Below are 17,874 nucleotides of genomic sequence, written 5' to 3'. Positions count from 1 at the left end.
CAGTACGGGAACATATCTTACGGGCATTTAGCTGGATGGTGTGTAGCAGGAGCACAACACCACCAATTAAATTAGATTAGAAGAAGGGAAGAGAGGAGGACAAAAAGACAGGACCAGGCCCCACCTGTCAGCCAGCGCTTCAGTAGTTCGAGTTGAATTCCTTGCTTCCCTGCGCGGCCATCCCATTCCCTCCCAACAGAACAAGGAAGCTGCCGCCCGCCCCGAAAGCCAAAGCGAAAAAGCCAACTCCACAGTCCACACTCATACACACACACACACTCGGTTCCCTCCCTCGAGAAGAAGAGAGAAAAAAGGACGATGCCTTGCCTCCCTCGGCTCCCTTCCCTTCCCTTCTTCCTCACCACCCCCACCACCACCCGCACCTGACCACCGCCACCCTCGCTAGCTCTGCATTCTCTCCGCTCGACCACCGTCGCAGCCACAGTGCATGTCCATGGCGTCGGGCGGCGGCGCCGCCGGGCCGTCTCGGCCGCAGCGGCAGCTGTCGATGGGGCCGCGGAACCTGTCGCGGGCCATCACCATGCGGACGGAGGGCTTCTCCGGCGAGGAGGAGGAGAGCGAGCTGGTGCCCTCCTCCCTCGCGCCCATCGTCCCCATCCTCCGCGCCGCCAACGCCATCGAGGACGAGAACCCGCGCGTCGCATACCTCTGTCAGTACACTGTTATCGATTATTACTCTGCACTTGCATGCTCTGCTTCCTACCGATCTATCTCTGCTCCCACCTGGCTACACGAGTACTGCATGCATGCGTCCAAGGAGTGCTCCAAACAAGATGATCCTTTCGTTATCATTTCCTTTTTGTCTAAGATGAAGTTTATTCAGAATAATTTTTTATCATGTCAACCATACAAGTTATAACACCAACTGTAGGAAAATTACCCTTGAGAAAATTCAAAAAATAAGATGAAGTATAAGTAAACCGACCATGTCATATAAAAAACTTAATTTAGTTCAGAATATGTGGTTGCCTCACTTCCACGCTAGTACTAAACTTTGTCCATGTAGCTCTGCATGTACAATTTGCTCCTCTGTTTTGTTTTCCACCTGACTGATTGACTTGTCTTACATTACACAAGGCCGTTTTACCGCACTCGAGAAGGTGCAGAACATGGATCCGATCTCGAGCGGGCGCGGAGTTCGGCAGTTCAAAACCTATCTGCTGCATAGGCTGGAAAAGGTATGTGTAACCAAATTACTTGCTGCAAAAGCAGAGGATTAATCATCTCTTGGTGTCATGATAAATTCGTCCGGCCGGCCAAGTAATTTTGTTGAAATGCAGCATTTCTTTTTATAAACAAACAAATGGTTGCTTGTTATGCTCTTGTATTTATTCCTCTGCCTGGAGCCCTCCTTTTCAAAAATAAAATAAATTACTATTCCCCTGCTTAAGGGAAAATAAATAAATCACATAGGAACTTAATCTTTCATCTGTCACGTTGGGATTCTTCTCCTTGCATTGCATGGAATGGAACAAGTTATTAGAAAAAGATTCGGACCCTTCTTCTCCTTGGTGCATCACATGCCTACCAAAGCAATCACGTGCACATAAAGGATCTCATATGTGCTTATCTTGATACGCACGTAAAGGTCCTGTAGCTGCATCTTTTACAGGCCGTCGCAACAAAACCCTCGACCTTCTTGTTATATAATATATAGGAGTATACCAAAATTGAAGTACTTTTGGCACGTAAATATTCATGACCGGTAGTCCATTAACGCGCAACAATGTCTCAACAACAACAACAACAACAACAACAACAACACCACCAACACCAACACCAACACCAACATCGGTCTTGGTTGTATCACAGATGACTCAGAATTACTGGCAATAGCTTGTCTCCGTACTCGATTAGATGATGCATGCCTCCACCGACTTGGAATATAGCATGCTGAAACCATTAGCCTATGTTAGTTCCCGCGGAATTTTGTTGAGTGAGGAGTCGTCTAATTTCTCTTTCTGAAAAACAAATAATCTGAAACAAAGTGCTTTGATGTACAAACAATTGTAACAATAATATAAATCTTAATATAGCCATTGTGGATTGTTTGCAGCTCGTCTTGAAACATGTTTGTTGCTTGTTATTTCACAGGATGAAAAGGAGACACACCGCAAGCTTGCGTCGACTGATGCAAGAGAGATTCAGAGGTTCTATGAGCAGTATTGTAAGAAATATCTGGAGGGTTTTCAAGACAGAAAGCCGTAAGCCTGAGCATTGCATTGCATTAACAAGTTATTTGTAAAAGTAATTAAATAAAAGTCATCCTTAAGCTATGTTCTCACCTTCTCTGTATGTATGACACGTAGGGACGAGATGGGCCAATACTATCAGACTGCATCCGTCCTATACGACGTGCTAAAAACGGTGTCACCTCAGCCTGGGCCTGACACCAAGGTTCGACATTCAATGACTGCAAATAATTGGGATCATATTATTATTTCAACTTCATGGCTTATTTGCACATCATGAAACGTTATTACAACCTGGAATATGTATGTGTTTTGCAGTTTGATGAGTACGCAGAAGGGGTTGAAAAGAAGAAAGCTTCCTTTTCACATTACAACATATTACCCCTCAATATTACTTCCGGTCCCACACAACCTGTAATGGAAATACCTGAGGTCAGGTTATGTAGTATAAATTTCATTTGCATTGACTTCTTTTATACCACATGTAGCCTGAATGATTATCTTGTGTGTGTGAGAACTGCAGATAAAAGCAGCAGTGGAGCTTCTTCGCTGGACACAGAATCTTCCAATGCCAAGGCCAGATCCGACTAGTGTGCCTCAAGAGATAGAAGGGCCTGTTGTTAATGACTTGCTTGATTGGCTCTGGCAAACATTTGGATTTCAGGTGGAAATTAACTAATACTTGGATTTAGGTTCTAGACTCTGTGCTGGGTGGTTAGGCACCAAGGAGTTCTGTTACTTGTTTCAGATTTTCATACTATGTTCTGCTTTATTGTTGTAGAAAGGTAACGTGGAGAATCAAAAGGAACATTTGATTTTGCTGCTTGCTAACATGGATATGAGAGGAATTGATAATGTCCACCAGGGTGAAAGACAAATTCACATGGTAAATCTTTCTGTGAACCTCTTTCTGTCACTTATGCTGGATCAACTCATTTTGCTGAATCCCTCTTGCAACTGGATTCCTGCTCCTATTAGTGTCCATATTAAATTGATTCATGACCTTCTAATATGCCTTGCAGATACATCGCAATACAATTGATCGCTTGATGAAGAAAGTTTTTCAAAATTACATTTCATGGTGCCGATATCTGCATTTGGAGTCAAACATCAAGTAAATAATATAACATTTTATTGCACACATGGTGCTCAAAATTACCCTCGTTAACTGTGAATAATTTCCATGCAGAATTCCACGTGATGAGTCCACACAACAACCAGAACTTCTTTACATAGGGTTGTATTTGCTGATTTGGGGTGAAGCTTCTAATGTTCGCTTTATGCCGGAATGCCTTTGTTATATCTTCCACCATGTAAGTGGTAATTTTATTCTTGCATCTAAGATATCTTCTTTTGATACATACCCCTCACATGGGAACTTTTTCGTCGCACTTTGTTGCAGATTTATTGAAAATCTAGTATGTTCAATTTCTTTTTAAACATGCAGAGTGACCGTAACGCTAAGAAGGCAGTAAATGTCAAATATTTTTGTTATAGAGCTATTTCAGCTTTTGAGTGAGTATGGGTGAACTTCACATACCTATTCGTGTAGCAGTGATTATATAACCATGTGAAGAAGAAGTGTCTTTTGATAGAATTCCAAGGGTCAACGGTTTCATGATACTGTAGAATCCTGAGAACAACAAATTAACTTCTTACTTCTGAGGTATGCAAATGGATTCTGGTCGGCTATCACTCCCATGAAAAAGAGAGATTAACATGAGTACCAGGAAATGCACATGATGAGGTTTTGTGAGGAAGATGATTGTCATGGGCTAATTATTTCAGGCAATATCTATACCAAACAAAGAACAATTTGCTATGTCTGTTTTTTGTAAATTCAGCAGTCTACACATTTTTAGCACATTTCAAGGCCACTAGAAAAGAAAATAAATTTTACCATGTGTAAATGGTGTAATGCATGGAAAACATTACGGATGAGCATAGACTCCAAGAGAACTACGTAACAATGAAGCACACAAAATAATACTAGATGACTTGACAAACAATATGTATGTCTTTTTTTGTTTGTTGATGTTTTTACAACATATGTGTTATTACTTTGTTATGAATGACACTTTTCAGATATACTTTAGAAAATGAAGCTTTATGCAACACTTATGTTAGAGCTTCACATTTTTCTCACAAACAGATCCCAAGGCTAATGTCCTGGGCATTTCCTAAACATACACAGATTTCTTGACCAATCTTTTTCACCCTATATTCATGATGTAGATGGCAAGGGATTTATATGACATAATATCTGATAGAAGAGAAGGATTTTTTGAACCACCCTTCCAACGAGAGGGGAGTGATGATGCATTTCTACAGCTGGTTATCCAACCCATCTACAATGTTATTTACAATGTATGTACTCGGGTGTCTTGTATAATGTTCCTTGCTAAATGTTGTTTGTTATGCTTACTCGTTTAATGTTCATTTGGTATGAAAGGAAGCTGTAATGGGTAAGCATGGTACTGTCAGCCACTCAAGGTGGAGAAACTATGATGACCTGAATGAATATTTTTGGTAAGTCACTCTTGATAATTCATCATTGTGCTTTACCTATCAGTAGGATCTAAGAAATCACTTCTTACTAGTCATTGTTTCCTCCACACATTCAGGTCAAAGAAATGCTTCAAACAGCTTGGGTGGCCAATGAATCAAGCCTCTGACTTTTTCACGAGTCCTACGAAAACTAATAATAATATCAAGGTATTGTGTATTGACTAATCCTTTGCATATTTTTTGTACAACATATACTATTTATTATCATACTCAATTCTTTGAACTTCTTAGGATTTGTGATAAATTATTAGGGGTTTAACGAATTCATGATAAACTCTTTGTTTAATTTCCTAGAAATGTGAAAAATTATTTACTTACATGGTTTTAATTAGGTTCCTCAAAGCTTCTGTTGAATTGTATCGTTTATAATGAAAAAAAATATATTTTGGTCTTAGATTTGTGATACGCCTGGGAACTGGGTAGTTTGTGGCTCCTCAAAGCCTCAAACTGCTCCAGGGGCAAACAAAAGTAAACGTGAAAGGATGATACGTACAAAAACATTAGCGAAAAGTGGAATATAAGGAAACACACAAAAAAACATTGTTCCAAAGTATTAGCAACGAAATGAATTCCAGTAAGTGAAATTGCTAATTGTAGACATAAACTCGCCATGCATAGTGAGGAAGAGGGCAGGGATACAAAAACAGTGGTAATGCAGTTGATTATATAAGATTCTGATGATTTTGAAAAATGATTGTACTCTATTTTTATATCATCTTTCAATTCACTGGGGAGAACTAAGCCAAATGTAGCATGCAATATACCTACTGAGGATGTGGGAATTTAGTAAAATGGTGGGAAAGAACTGAGAGTTGTCCAAAGAAAATGAACAAAATGGAAAGCATGTTCAAAACATCACATGATGTGGATTGGATAAGTTAGTAGTGGGAGAGGGGAGATGTAGGCATGTAGCTGCACACCCTTGGGGTTTGGGCGGTGCCCTAATGGCGACAGAGGTAGAAATAGGGATTGTGGAGATGATCAGATTGATTCCGGTTTCTGTTTATCTCTTGAAGATCCAAAAGGGGTGAACCTTGCATTTTTCAATCACCTCATCCTTTGCATAGGAGCCAACCCTATTAAACTGATCCAACAAACTCAGTATAAGCGAATCAATCTAAACAACTTACTTGCCGTGAGAGGAAAGCAATTGTGCCAACTTGGGATAAATTTCTACGACAGTAAGCCTTGGGCTCACCTGCACCCTTCTGGGTTTGAGGTGATGCAACTGCACCCCCCTTGGGCCTAGGGTGCTGACAGTAATGCTGGCCCCACATGATATATATCCCTTTTTTCAACGAACATACATGAAATCTAGATGTCCAGTGAAGACATGTATGCAGTTGCATTCAACATGTAATCTTAATTTCCGATGGGACATGTATGCATTTGCATTTGATAGTTCATATGTGTTTTTCTGAAAGAAATCTAAGTACATTTGATAGCATAGAACTAACTTTAGATGTATGCCATATGAAGCAACGTGGTCATTCGATCAGCAGGAGGAGGATGTCCAAAACAAATTTTGTTGAAGTTCGTACATTTTTGCATCTCTTCAGAAGTTTTGATCGGATGTGGGCTTTTTTCATATTAGCTTTCCAGGTATGGGCTTCATCATTGAATTAAAACATGTCATGTTTATTTATTTGCCATATCATGTTTTCTTCTTCCTTCTAGGCCATGGTAATTATTGCATGGAGCCCTTCTGGATCACTTTCTGCTATATTCGAACCAACTGTTTTCAGAGATGTTATGACAATATTCATAACAGCTGCATTTCTAAACTTCCTTCAAGGTACAGATGCAATTTTAGTCTCAGGAACTTCAAGAATCTCAGAACCTTGCGTAGTTGTTTTATTTCAATTTCAAGCAGTCCTTGCTTAATTTCCTTTTGGCTTCTGATAGAATTCGAAATTACTGATCTCTTAAACTTTTTCAGCAACACTTGAGATAGTTCTTAACTGGAAGGCTTGGAGGAGCCTAGTTTGCTCGCAGATGATACGGCATGTTCTGAAATTTGTTGTAGCGATTGGCTGGTTGATAATTCTTCCAGTGACGTACACAAGTTCTATTCAAAATCCCACAGGCCTTATCAAGTTCTTCAGCAACTGGATCGGCAATTTCCAGAGTCAATCAATTTATAATGTTGCAGTTGCTCTTTACATGTTGCCGAACATTTTCAGTGCCTTGTTTTTCATATTTCTACCAATTCGAAGGAAACTGGAGCGTTCAAATGCTCACATTGTTAGATTTCTTTTGTGGTGGACGCAGGTATATTTGATTAGATCTATCTACTTGACTTCTTAGTCAAATTGATTCTAGTGCTCGGTTCTGACATGTTTTTTACTAATCAGCCAAAATTATATGTTGCCCGAGGCATGTATGAGGACACATGTTCACTTCTTAAGTAACTCTCTCTCCCTTTCCCTCTCCCTCTCCCTCCCTCTCCCTCTCCCTCCCCCTCCCTCTCCCTCTTACCACCTTTGCCTAAAACTAAACACTTTTCTTCGTAAAATAGGTACACAACATTCTGGATTCTATTGCTTATATGCAAGCTCGCCTTCAGTTATTATGTTGAGGTTGGTATAATCTAGCCACTATAATAACATTTTTACTAGTTCAAGTATCACATTGGATTTATGATTGTTTGCTAAGCAAATTTATGATGTAATGGCTAGTATTTGCTCAAAATAATCCAGCAGTTTTTAGTTTGTTTTGCACTTTACTCAAATTTGTGTTCCATCCGTTTCAAAACAGATGTCCTCTTATAGAAAGTCAGCAGTCTAACACTTTTTATCTTTGAACACTAACTAATTAAAAAACTCAGATTGGTTAGATAGAAATTGGTCCATTGGATATTCAATTAAAAAACATTTCCCATGCTACTCCCGCTCCGACTGCGGTGGGGTAGGGGGGGGGGAGGGGTGTTAGACGTCATAGTGCATGGGACATGCACGGACATCTCCTACAGTCGGCAACATGGATGCTAACCAACTTGATTAATGTATCATGATTCATATTTATTGTAATCTTTGGCTTTTCGCATATGTTGCCCTCCTCCGTGTTCTATATATACCCATGTTGGGCCGTATCAATTAAGTGCAAATCCTAAACGCCTTCAGTTGCTTATTTCTTTCTTGTCCCCCAGTGACCTTGCTTTTTTTTTCTCTTAAGCAGCTTCAAATACTGAAAGTGTACTGACATTATTTTGTGTTGTGATCACTGTTGGCAGATTTCTCCTCTAGTTGGACCTACCAAGACAATTATGTTTTTGGGACGGGGGAGATACATCTGGCACGAGTTCTTTCCATACTGTAAGATTATGTTGTAGTGGTGCTTTATCAAATGTAATTCATTACATAAGGTTTCAAACACTGATAGGATGCTACTTTTTCACAGTGCAGCATAATTTAGGTGTTGTTTTTACTATATGGGCACCAGTTGTCATGGTATGTATCAATTCATGTGTTGTGTGTGTGGGAAGGGGGGGGGGGGTAAATACCAGGCTGATAATCTTAATTCTTCCTATAGGTATACTTCATGGATACGCAAATATGGTATGCTATTTTTTCCACAGTATGTGGCGGAGTAAATGGTGCCTTCAGCCGCTTGGGAGAGGTTCGTACCATGTCTATTTTTACCCTTGGGAGTGTTGATGTTTTACCTACTGCTAGTAAAGCTTGCAGAATGTTTACCTTCCTGCAGATCCGAACCCTTGGGATGTTAAGATCAAGATTCGAGGCAATCCCAAAAGCTTTTGGTAAAAATCTTGTGCCTACACATCGTAGTGAACCAAAGAGACATGGGCAGGTTCAAATTTTCTGAACTTTGTTAGAAATCGTTTTTCAGACATTCTTTTTGGCTGACACAGTAGCTGATTAATTGTCTCGTCTGATATTTGTGTAAAATCTTTTCACCAGGATGACCTGACTTCACATATGGAAAAGAAGTTCTCTTACATATGGAATGCATTCATCAGCTCTTTGCGAGAGGAAGACTTAATAAGCAATAGGTTTGTTGTTGCTGTTAGTGTTTTCTTTTTGTTAACATGCTTTTGTTGTTGATGTTGGTCTTTCTTTTCTTTTTGTTGACATGCTTCTAAAATTGTTTTGTGTTTGCTTCTAAGCGAGAAAGATTTATTGGTTGTTCCATCATCTGTGGGTGACACTAGCGTTACTCAGTGGCCTCCTTTCCTTCTCGCTAGCAAGGTACGCTCATTTAATTATTCACTTGTTTACCACTCGATTTTCTCTGAGGTAATACTTGCTCATAACTATGATGTCTTAGATTCCAATGGCACTTGATATCGCAAAGAGTGTCAAGAAAAGGGATGAAGAACTACTAAGGAGGATAAAACAGGATCCATACACCTATTATGCCGTAATAGAGTGCTACGAGACATTGTTAGATATTCTGTACAGCCTTATAGAAGCAACAAGTGATATGAAGTAAGGCATAACGTGTTTCTTCAAAAGAAACTAATTTAGTATGTGCTTATGTCGCTAACTAATTGATTTACTATTCCATTGTTTCATGGATACAGAGTTGTTGATCAAATACGTGAGAATCTTGAAGAGAGCATACATAACCGGTCACTTGTGAGAGATTTCCGATTGGATGAACTTCATCTGCTAAGCGATAAATTCAATAAGCTGCTAGGTCTACTATTGGTACTGATAAGTAACATTCTTTTGATTTCTTAGCAAGATATATTTTTCATACAATATTTTCATTTCAACACTACAAAAACTGTTCAATCGATTTACAGGATATTGAGCAAGAGGGGAATGACACAGTAAAAATGACACAGATTGCCAATCTATTACAAGATACAATGGAAATCATCACACAAGATATCATGAAGAACGGACAAGGGTAAGAACTATGCTGATTGCCGAAATGTGCACCTTCAGGAATAAGTTATGACAACCAACTTTCTTGCAAATCCCAGTATTTTGAAGGATGAGAACAGAGAGAGTCAACTGTTTGCAAATATAAATCTGGACTCGATAAAGGATGAAGCTTGGAGGGAAAAGGTCATTTATCTTTTTAGCAACTTATTTCCATAGCAGTAATTTCTAGAAGTTTACAAATAGTGGTGTCCTCATTATCTATTGGAATTCTGTGTTAACAGTGTGTTAGGCTTCGATTGTTGCTGACAACTAAAGAATCTGCAATTTATGTACCAATAAACTTGGAAGCTCGGCGCAGGATGACATTCTTTGCAAACTCACTATTTATGAAGATGCCAAGGGCTCCACAGGTCAGCAGCATGATGTCCTTCAGGTAAGAGACCCAACTTGCTAGCCCTCTACCTTATGCTTTCACCAATCCTTTTTTGTTTCTTGGCACGTAGTTAATTTCCTTTTGAACTGTTAGGTGAACTCACCTATAGATTTCTCTGTTAGTTTTGTTTCTTCTGACGCTTTGATCGTGCTGCTCTACGATTATTTTTTGCTGGAGAATATCCAATTAACAGCATTTCTGTTTTCACATCAGTGTTCTAACTCCATACTTCAAAGAGGAGGTGCTCTTTTCGACAGAAGATCTTCATAAAAAAAATGAGGATGGGATATCCATCCTTTTCTATTTACAGAAAATATATCCAGGTCATTTATCTCACAGTTGTGTATGTTGATTATCTTCTGCTGTCAGTAAATGCTCACAATGAACTATTGCATGCTGACAGATGAATGGAAGAATTTTTTTGAGCGCATAAAACCTAAGGATGAGGAGTCCCGTAAATCAATGCTGGATGAGATCTCACGCTGGGCATCTTATAGGGGACAAACCGCCAGAACTGGCAAAGTCACTAACTCTACTGAGCGTGCAAAACTAGAACCAAAGGATGAGTTCCTTAAAGCAAGGATGGATGAGATCTCACTCTGGGCATCTTATAGGGGACAGACACTCACCAGAACTGGTAAAGTCACTAACTCTCTTGTGTTGAATGAACGAACATCTATCTTGTTATCTAACTCTCTGTTTTATTGTGCTAGTGAGAGGAATGATGTACTACAGGAAGGCGCTTGAGATTCAATGTAGTCAAGATAAAAATGGTATTGGTCAGATTAACTTTTTTTCTCCATGATTTATTTTTCACTTTTTCCGAATATGCCCATGATTTTCATTCCATTCTTTGCAAATCTGCATATGTTTTTGAGTCCATTAGTATGTTGCAGCTAAATTGGATCGCAGAACAGATCCTTCCTATCAAGATGGTGAGTCCGTTGCAGATATGGACCTGGCCATTGCTGATATCAAATTCACCTATGTTGTCTCTTGCCAAGTCTATGGCATGCAAAAAGTATCCAAGGATTCCAAAGAGAAAGCACGCTATCTGAACATCCTTAACCTCATGATGATGTACAAAATCTAACACATTCATTTCTCTTAAATATTAAGGTTACTACAATCCATCTGATATTTAAAATGCACAGGTACCCGTCATTGCGGATTGCTTATATTGACGAGGTAGAAGCTCCGAATAAAGATGGAATGACAGAGAAGACTTATTATTCTGTTCTTGTCAAAGGAGTGGGTGAGAAGTATGATGAGGTACTTGCTGAATATAAAGATAAATATTTTCACTTAACATCATTTGCACAAAATCTTTACCGCCTTTTTTTCTAATTAAACATAGAATACTTCATTTTTTATGTTCCTTTTCTAGATAATATTTTTAAACAAAAATTACACTTGTACTCCCTCCGTCCCATAATGTAAGATGTTTTTTGACACTAGTGTAGTGTCAAAAAGCGTCTTACATTATGGGACGGAGGGAGTATGTGGGTAGTAGTTTCTCATCATATTTTACTCACTGGTTGTTGTATACAGTCAGAAAACTCATGTAAAGCAGCATCTCACCATCTGTTGCATATGCATCTTTAGTTCAGTGACATTTTTATATTTTGTGCTAAACTTGATTTAGGAAATTTACCGCATCAAGCTTCCTGGCAAACCCACAAATATTGGAGAGGGAAAACCTGAAAATCAAAATCATGCCATAATATTCACCAGGGGAGAAGCACTCCAGGTCATTGATATGAATCAGGTACAGTTTCCGTTTTCACATTGTGCGTGTTCCCATGAGTCAACCAGTTTATCAGCTTTGTTTGTCGAAGAAGGCCCAGCCAGGTCAACAATGTAGGCTTATGTGGTCTGCAGCTGTGACTTGGTTCACTCCTATGAATCCTTGGCATCTTCACTCAGATCCATCAGCCATTTGTGAATTTTGGGGTAAAAACTGGGTACAGCTAACTACACTTGGTCGACATTCTCAAAACACACCTCAAAACAGTCTCACTATCCAATTGTACTACTGGATCGTGTTCATTTGCTGCCGCACACTCTTCTCTGCCCAAAAACACTAAAAATCATGTTCACATGCAACTATAGAGAACATTCTCTTAAACTGTGACATCTAAGTCTTGAGCCCAATGCTGGTTACAATACCAATACCATGCTAGTTGCAGAGAGAAACAACGATAACCTGAATTGTGGCCCAGATGGTCAATATATGCATGTAGGAGTCATAGGGAAACCATGTGGAGTCAGTTAGAACTAACCTAAAGGTCCTAAACTATTCCTAGATATTTAAATTAACAGGACAATGGTAATAAATTACTGGTAACTATTGCCTCTTTACTTGTAGGATAATTACCTTGAAGAGGCATTTAAAATGAGAAATGTGCTGGAGGAGTTCGAGAGTGACAAATATGGAAAGAGCAAACCCACTATATTAGGTCTCCGGGAGCATATTTTTACTGGAAGGTATATCCATCTATCCAAAGTTCTGTCCAATATCATCTTGTTCATCCCATTTATGATATATTTTTCTGTAAGTAACCTTTTTTTCTATCTAGTGTTTCATCACTTGCTTGGTTTATGTCAAATCAAGAGACCAGCTTTGTTACGATTGGACAGCGAGTTCTGGCAAATCCTCTCAAGTATGTACCATTGTTTTTATTTTCGTATAGAACTATTAATCCAAGCTTTTTAATAGATTTTTTTCGAGTTGGCCGTCAGTTCCACTACCGTTTTGGTCAAACCACAAGTCCATGACCATGGGAGTATTTTTAATTTATTTCAGATTTATCTTGCGAGGAATTCGTGCCAAAAATAACTTCCTTTAGATACTTTAAGTCTTAAACATTTATAAAGTATAATAAATTATGTACATGCTCTACACTACATTCCTAATCTGTCAAATATAGTTGTAGTCTAGAAAAATAGTATAATGTGCTACAAAGAGGGCAAGAACATTGGATTTATTTTGAAGGAGAATGTAAGTCTGATATAAAGAGTTAAAGCATTGCTAGTTATGGTTAGACAAAAGAGAAGAGCTAACTGTGATTGGTATCCCCTTAAAACCATTACAATTCAAGTTCCACAATTTGTAGCTAATATGTACTTTTGTTCTAACCACGAATTGCAACTTTGCTGAAATTTATAATAAAACCATGTTTTCATAAAGTGACACTTTGTATGTGGCCAGAGATACTCTAGAATCTTTGATTTACTTGTAGTTGCTAAGATGGTCCGCCCAGTCCTGACAATTTGCTGGGAAGCCTGGTAATCTTTATTTACTTGCTGTGATCTCGTCAACTTATGTCAAGTAGACTATCATGAATTTAGGGAATATGAAGGTTTAGTGGGTGGGTAAAGAAAGAAATTCAAGATCGTTTGGTAAATTGTTGCACAAATATGTCAGACCATGTTAGACAATCGTACTATGTACAAAGGCAACTAACAGTATTACGAGATGAAAGCAAGGATCACTAAACTTTTTGTCATATTGTTAAATAGTTTTGTTCAATCCTTTCTCATGTTTGTATGTTTATTTATGTATGCAAGATGCGCATTTTCTTTTGATCATGAGGCTTTGTGTCCCTCTAACTCATTGTAATGTACCACTGCAGGGTTCGGTTCCATTATGGCCATCCTGATATTTTTGATAGACTCTTCCATATTACTAGGGGTGGCATAAGTAAAGCTTCCAAGACTATAAATTTAAGCGAAGATATATTTTCAGGTAAGTCTACATCTCTTGCAAACATTTTACAGTCATCCCTTACTGAAAATGCATTTACTGAATTTCATGTTTCTTAGGTTTTAATTCAACAATGAGAGGAGGAAATATCACACATCATGAGTACATGCAAGTTGGTAAAGGACGTGATGTGGGAATGAACCAAATTTCAAGCTTTGAAGCTAAGGTTGCCAATGGCAATGGTGAACAAACATTGAGTCGTGACATCTATCGTCTTGGACGCAGATTTGACTTCTACAGAATGCTATCTTTCTACTTCACTACAGTTGGCTTTTATTTCAGTAGCATGGTAAGAATACATTAACTTAAGATATCAAGGAGGAACATTTTCTCTAAGTAATGCCTACGCTATCTCCTTTCTGATGCATTTTTTTATTGGACCGTAGGTAGCTAGGAGAGAATCGTGGTGAATATTTATTTAAAATCCAAATTATGAGAGTTATTTATAGATTAAAAAAATCCTGTGAAAGAAAACAGGAGAATTAGGTGGAGATGATCGAAGTTCAAGCCATTTGTATCATCATGCACCAGTATGTTAAAATGGTTAAGCAGCAATATCATCATTTGAATGAAAATCAACAATGTTTGGCATCATTAATACGATTTCCTTAAAATGGTCACTCTCAGGATTTCAGTTATTATCCATGAATTTTACAGATAATATGGCCATGGTCTCAACAGGACAACACGTATTATGTGTTCATTCTGCATATATGTATTTTGGGATACTGACTCCATAGTTCCTCCTTTCAGGTTACTGTACTTACAGTCTATGTATTTTTGTATGGGAGGTTATATCTCGTCTTGAGTGGTCTGGAAAAGTCTATTTTGCTGGATCCACGTATTCAGGAGAATATCGAGCCTCTTCAAAATGTACTCGCTTCACAGTCAGTTTTCCAGCTTGGTTTGCTGCTTGTCCTCCCAATGGTCATGGAAGTGGGCTTAGAGAAGGGATTTCGCACAGCATTAGGAGAGTTCATCATCATGCAGCTTCAGTTGGCCTCTGTGTTCTTCACATTCCAGCTTGGCACCAAAACACACTACTACGGGCGGACAATTCTCCATGGTGGCGCCAAATACATACCTACAGGACGTGGGTTTGTTGTGTACCATGCAAAGTTTGCTGAAAATTATCGCATGTACTCCCGAAGCCACTTTGTTAAAGGACTTGAGCTGTTGATACTTCTGGTTGTATATCTAGCCTATGGAAGATCGTACCGCACCAGCACGAGCTTGTACCTATTTGTCACCTTCTCCATATGGTTCATGGTGGCATCTTGGCTGTTTGCACCATTTATCTTCAATCCATCATGCTTTGAGTGGCAGAAGACGGTTGATGACTGGACAGATTGGAGGAAGTGGATGGGTAACCGTGGGGGTATCGGTATGTCTGGGGAACAAAGCTGGGAGGCTTGGTGGAGAAGTGAGCAAGCGCACCTCAGGAAAACCAGCATTCGTGCTCTCATCTTGGAAATCCTCATGTCTCTTCGTTTCTTGATCTACCAGTATGGTATTGTGTATCATCTCAAAATTGCGCGCCACAGCACAAGCATTCTGGTACTTTCTCTACATAATTAAGATGTGCTTTAATCAATTTGTACTAGTGCATACAGCCTGGTTGCAGTGTATCCTAATGGATGTACTTTTCATTTCCTGTCGATCCACCTCTAGGTGTATGGGTTGTCATGGCTGGTTATGCTGACGGTTCTAGTAGTATTGAAGGTAAGGCTTTGGCATTTCGTTTAATTTTGACCAGTTACCTGCCTCCGATGGATGCATAACATCTGGATCTGGATGTTGTACCTCAATTCTCTTCAGATGGTTTCAATAGGACGGCAGAAATTTGGGACAGATCTTCAGCTTATGTTCCGCATCCTGAAGGGCATTCTCTTTCTTGGCTTTGTCACTGTGATGGCGGTCCTATTTGCTATAGGCGGCCTAACAATTACGGATGTATTGGCTTGTACTCTCGGGTTCCTACCAACTGGTTGGTGTATTCTTCTGGTGAGTAAAACCCTCTATTTATCTACTATTAATTGCGAGCTTTAATTTGTATGTATATGCAACAACAACAAAAAGTCTACCTGCTCATGAGCGTGCGAACAAGCACAGAACCAGAAAACAACACTGACTAATTAATTAATTAATTCTCTACTAGTTAACGGATTGAAAAACTTATTATTGATCAGAAGCAAACTCTAGTAGCATGCATGCATACTTATGTTGAGCCTCCCTTCCTTCTTCGCAGATTGGGCAAGCATGCGCTCCAATGATCGAGAGGACTATACTGTGGGACTCCATCCAGGAGCTAGGGAGGGCATATGACAACATCATGGGTCTCATCCTCTTCCTTCCCATCGGCTTCTTGTCGTGGTTTCCCTTTGTCTCAGAGTTCCAGACACGGTTGCTCTTCAACCAGGCCTTCAGCCGGGGCCTCCAGATCTCAAGGATCCTTGCCGGACAGAAGGACATTGGGGAGTTCGAATGAATGACCAGTTCATGTTTCATTTCCCTCCCTAGCTAGTTTCTCTGAGATGTGGTTGACCTTTAAGGAACATATGGATAGTAGGCCATGGTATATATTGACCTCGCTCCCATGTATATTTTGTCATTATGTGCTGCCATGTTACATACTATTTTGTGCACCAGGTCATCTGAATGTGCTCGTGAAGCTAGCCTTGCAGCACCTGTTTACAGCTGAGCTGCTGCATCACATTTCACTCCAACTGTCCCTCATTGCCTCTCGACCTACATCCTCTCTTCTCACATATTTATATGGGGAAGCTACCAAGGTCGTTAGTGCATTTGCGGGATACATGTATTAAATGCTAAATTCAGTTTTTAAACAATCTTTAGTATTTCTCATCATGTTTTTATTAGATTTTGATTTGGTAGTGTTCAATGATTAACATAAGAAATTTTGAAAGCAAAACTACATATCAATCAATTCGAACCTAGCTAACGCGTTGCATCCTTTTGAGTCTTGTGCGGGCTCTGGGGCGACGGGGGCAGGCGGCGCATGCTCCAGCATGACGGGACCGGAAGCAGGCTGCTAAGAACCTAACTTGTAAGAAGGTGAGGCCTTGTAGGAACCAAGGACGAAGCTGGTGAGCAGATGCAGAGGTTGCTGCATATTTTCCATAAATGATGGTCATGCCAGCTTAATTACTCGTTGGTTGAAGTTGAACTGAACAAACATGGCAGAGAAACAAAACAAAACAAAAAAATACGCGAGGGTCAGGTTCCTGTTCTCACTCACCATTGGCTGTAGCACTCGATGCACATGTCGTGGATGCAGCACAGCCCTGCTGTTTAACTCCACGCGGATCCCACACTCCTCTTCTATCTTGGAGACCGGCCTCTTGCTATCCTCCCCCTCGCCGTCTCTCCTCCTGTACCTCTCCGAGCACACCACCCTCTGCCTCGGGTCGTCGGTGTCGCTGATCCCGTGTTCCAGTTGCACAAGGGAGGGAAATGTCACAGCTGCGGTAGACAGACAGACATGGGAAATTTTCAGTTCACAGGTCCTAACCGCAAAGGCTGTACTTATTATTCAGTTTCTGCAGGACGTTTGTTTAGTTACCGTAGAAAGAATTCCTTGGTGCTGGGTTTCCTTTCGTGGGTGGACAAATGGTTGTGGTGCCGTCCACATAAACCTGCAGAGACAATGGAAGCAGAGGCAAGATTCGGTAAGAACACAGCCACAACGAGCACTGTCAGCACAATATATATGGCACAAATTCTGGAAGAGAAGCACAGGCCCGGAGACAGAAGAGAGGTACCTTGTAGATGGGGATCCTGAGGAGGCCGGGGGCGCCGGCGATGCTGCAGTCGGTCCGCTGCAGGAGGAAGAGGAAAATGTTCGCAGCGGGGCATGTAGGACATGCGCATCTGCAGGCACGCCCCGTCGTAGTCCCGCGAAAAGTCCGACGCCCTGCGGCAGAGCACCGGGGACAGACGGATTCAGTCGGAAACAGCACACCCTAGACTGAAGAAATTGAGGAAGGGGATTCTCTCGCGGGAGGGAGGGGGGGTACTCAC

General features: G+C 40.1%; 2 protein-coding genes and 1 long non-coding RNA gene across 4 annotated transcripts in view; 1 reads left to right on the top strand and 2 right to left on the bottom strand.

The window, feature by feature from the left end:
• The window catches only part of LOC125540329 (E3 ubiquitin-protein ligase AIRP2-like), a 38,539-nt gene that overhangs the window by 20,338 nt on the left and 327 nt on the right, over positions 1-17,874 (bottom strand). The gene's annotated exons all lie outside the window — the stretch shown is intronic.
• Positions 263-16,553, top strand: LOC125540327 (putative callose synthase 6). The gene is made up of 42 exons (XM_048703935.1): positions 263-671; positions 1,099-1,199; positions 2,116-2,225; positions 2,331-2,418; positions 2,532-2,645; positions 2,737-2,877; positions 2,995-3,099; positions 3,236-3,327; positions 3,403-3,526; positions 4,449-4,580; positions 4,666-4,742; positions 4,838-4,928; positions 6,261-6,383; positions 6,459-6,576; positions 6,721-7,052; positions 7,136-7,188; positions 7,300-7,360; positions 8,014-8,095; positions 8,181-8,230; positions 8,313-8,399; positions 8,487-8,591; positions 8,702-8,793; positions 8,908-8,989; positions 9,069-9,229; positions 9,325-9,451; positions 9,550-9,656; positions 9,733-9,817; positions 9,916-10,067; positions 10,281-10,390; positions 10,471-10,704; positions 10,781-10,840; positions 10,964-11,147; positions 11,222-11,339; positions 11,713-11,835; positions 12,436-12,554; positions 12,647-12,730; positions 13,703-13,815; positions 13,893-14,122; positions 14,587-15,390; positions 15,505-15,555; positions 15,652-15,837; positions 16,082-16,553. Exons 1-42 carry the CDS (start codon positions 449-451, stop codon positions 16,319-16,321), a joined length of 5,871 nt encoding a protein of 1,956 aa, XP_048559892.1. The 5' UTR covers positions 263-448; the 3' UTR covers positions 16,322-16,553.
• LOC125540331 lies at positions 1,626-17,147 on the bottom strand. Of its 2 annotated transcripts, XR_007297275.1 has the most exons (5): positions 17,093-17,147; positions 3,754-3,846; positions 2,508-2,625; positions 2,307-2,434; positions 1,626-1,914 (listed from the first exon to the last, which is right to left on the bottom strand). It is a non-coding gene; the product is annotated as an uncharacterized LOC125540331 (long non-coding RNA). The 2 variants fall into 2 exon arrangements; XR_007297276.1 differs by lacking the exon at positions 3,754-3,846 and having other exon boundaries at positions 17,093-17,112.

The sequence above is a fragment of the Triticum urartu genome, chromosome 2, assembly GCF_003073215.2.
Source record: "Triticum urartu cultivar G1812 chromosome 2, Tu2.1, whole genome shotgun sequence".
Lineage (NCBI taxonomy): Eukaryota > Viridiplantae > Streptophyta > Magnoliopsida > Poales > Poaceae > Triticum > Triticum urartu.
This window is presented reverse-complemented; position numbering and strand designations above follow the sequence as displayed.

What these genes read in the sequence shown, in the direction of transcription:
- LOC125540327 (XM_048703935.1), top strand. Translation starts at nt 449, where the DNA reads ATGTCCATGGCGTCGGGCGGCGGCGCCGCCGGGCCGTCTCGGCCGCAG. An exon ending in GACCTGAATGAATATTTTTG is followed by an intron (nt 4,743 to 4,837) that starts GTAAGTCACTCT and finishes CCACACATTCAG; the next exon opens with GTCAAAGAAATGCTTCAAAC. An exon ending in ATCATGAAGAACGGACAAGG is followed by an intron (nt 9,657 to 9,732) that starts GTAAGAACTATG and finishes TGCAAATCCCAG; the next exon opens with TATTTTGAAGGATGAGAACA.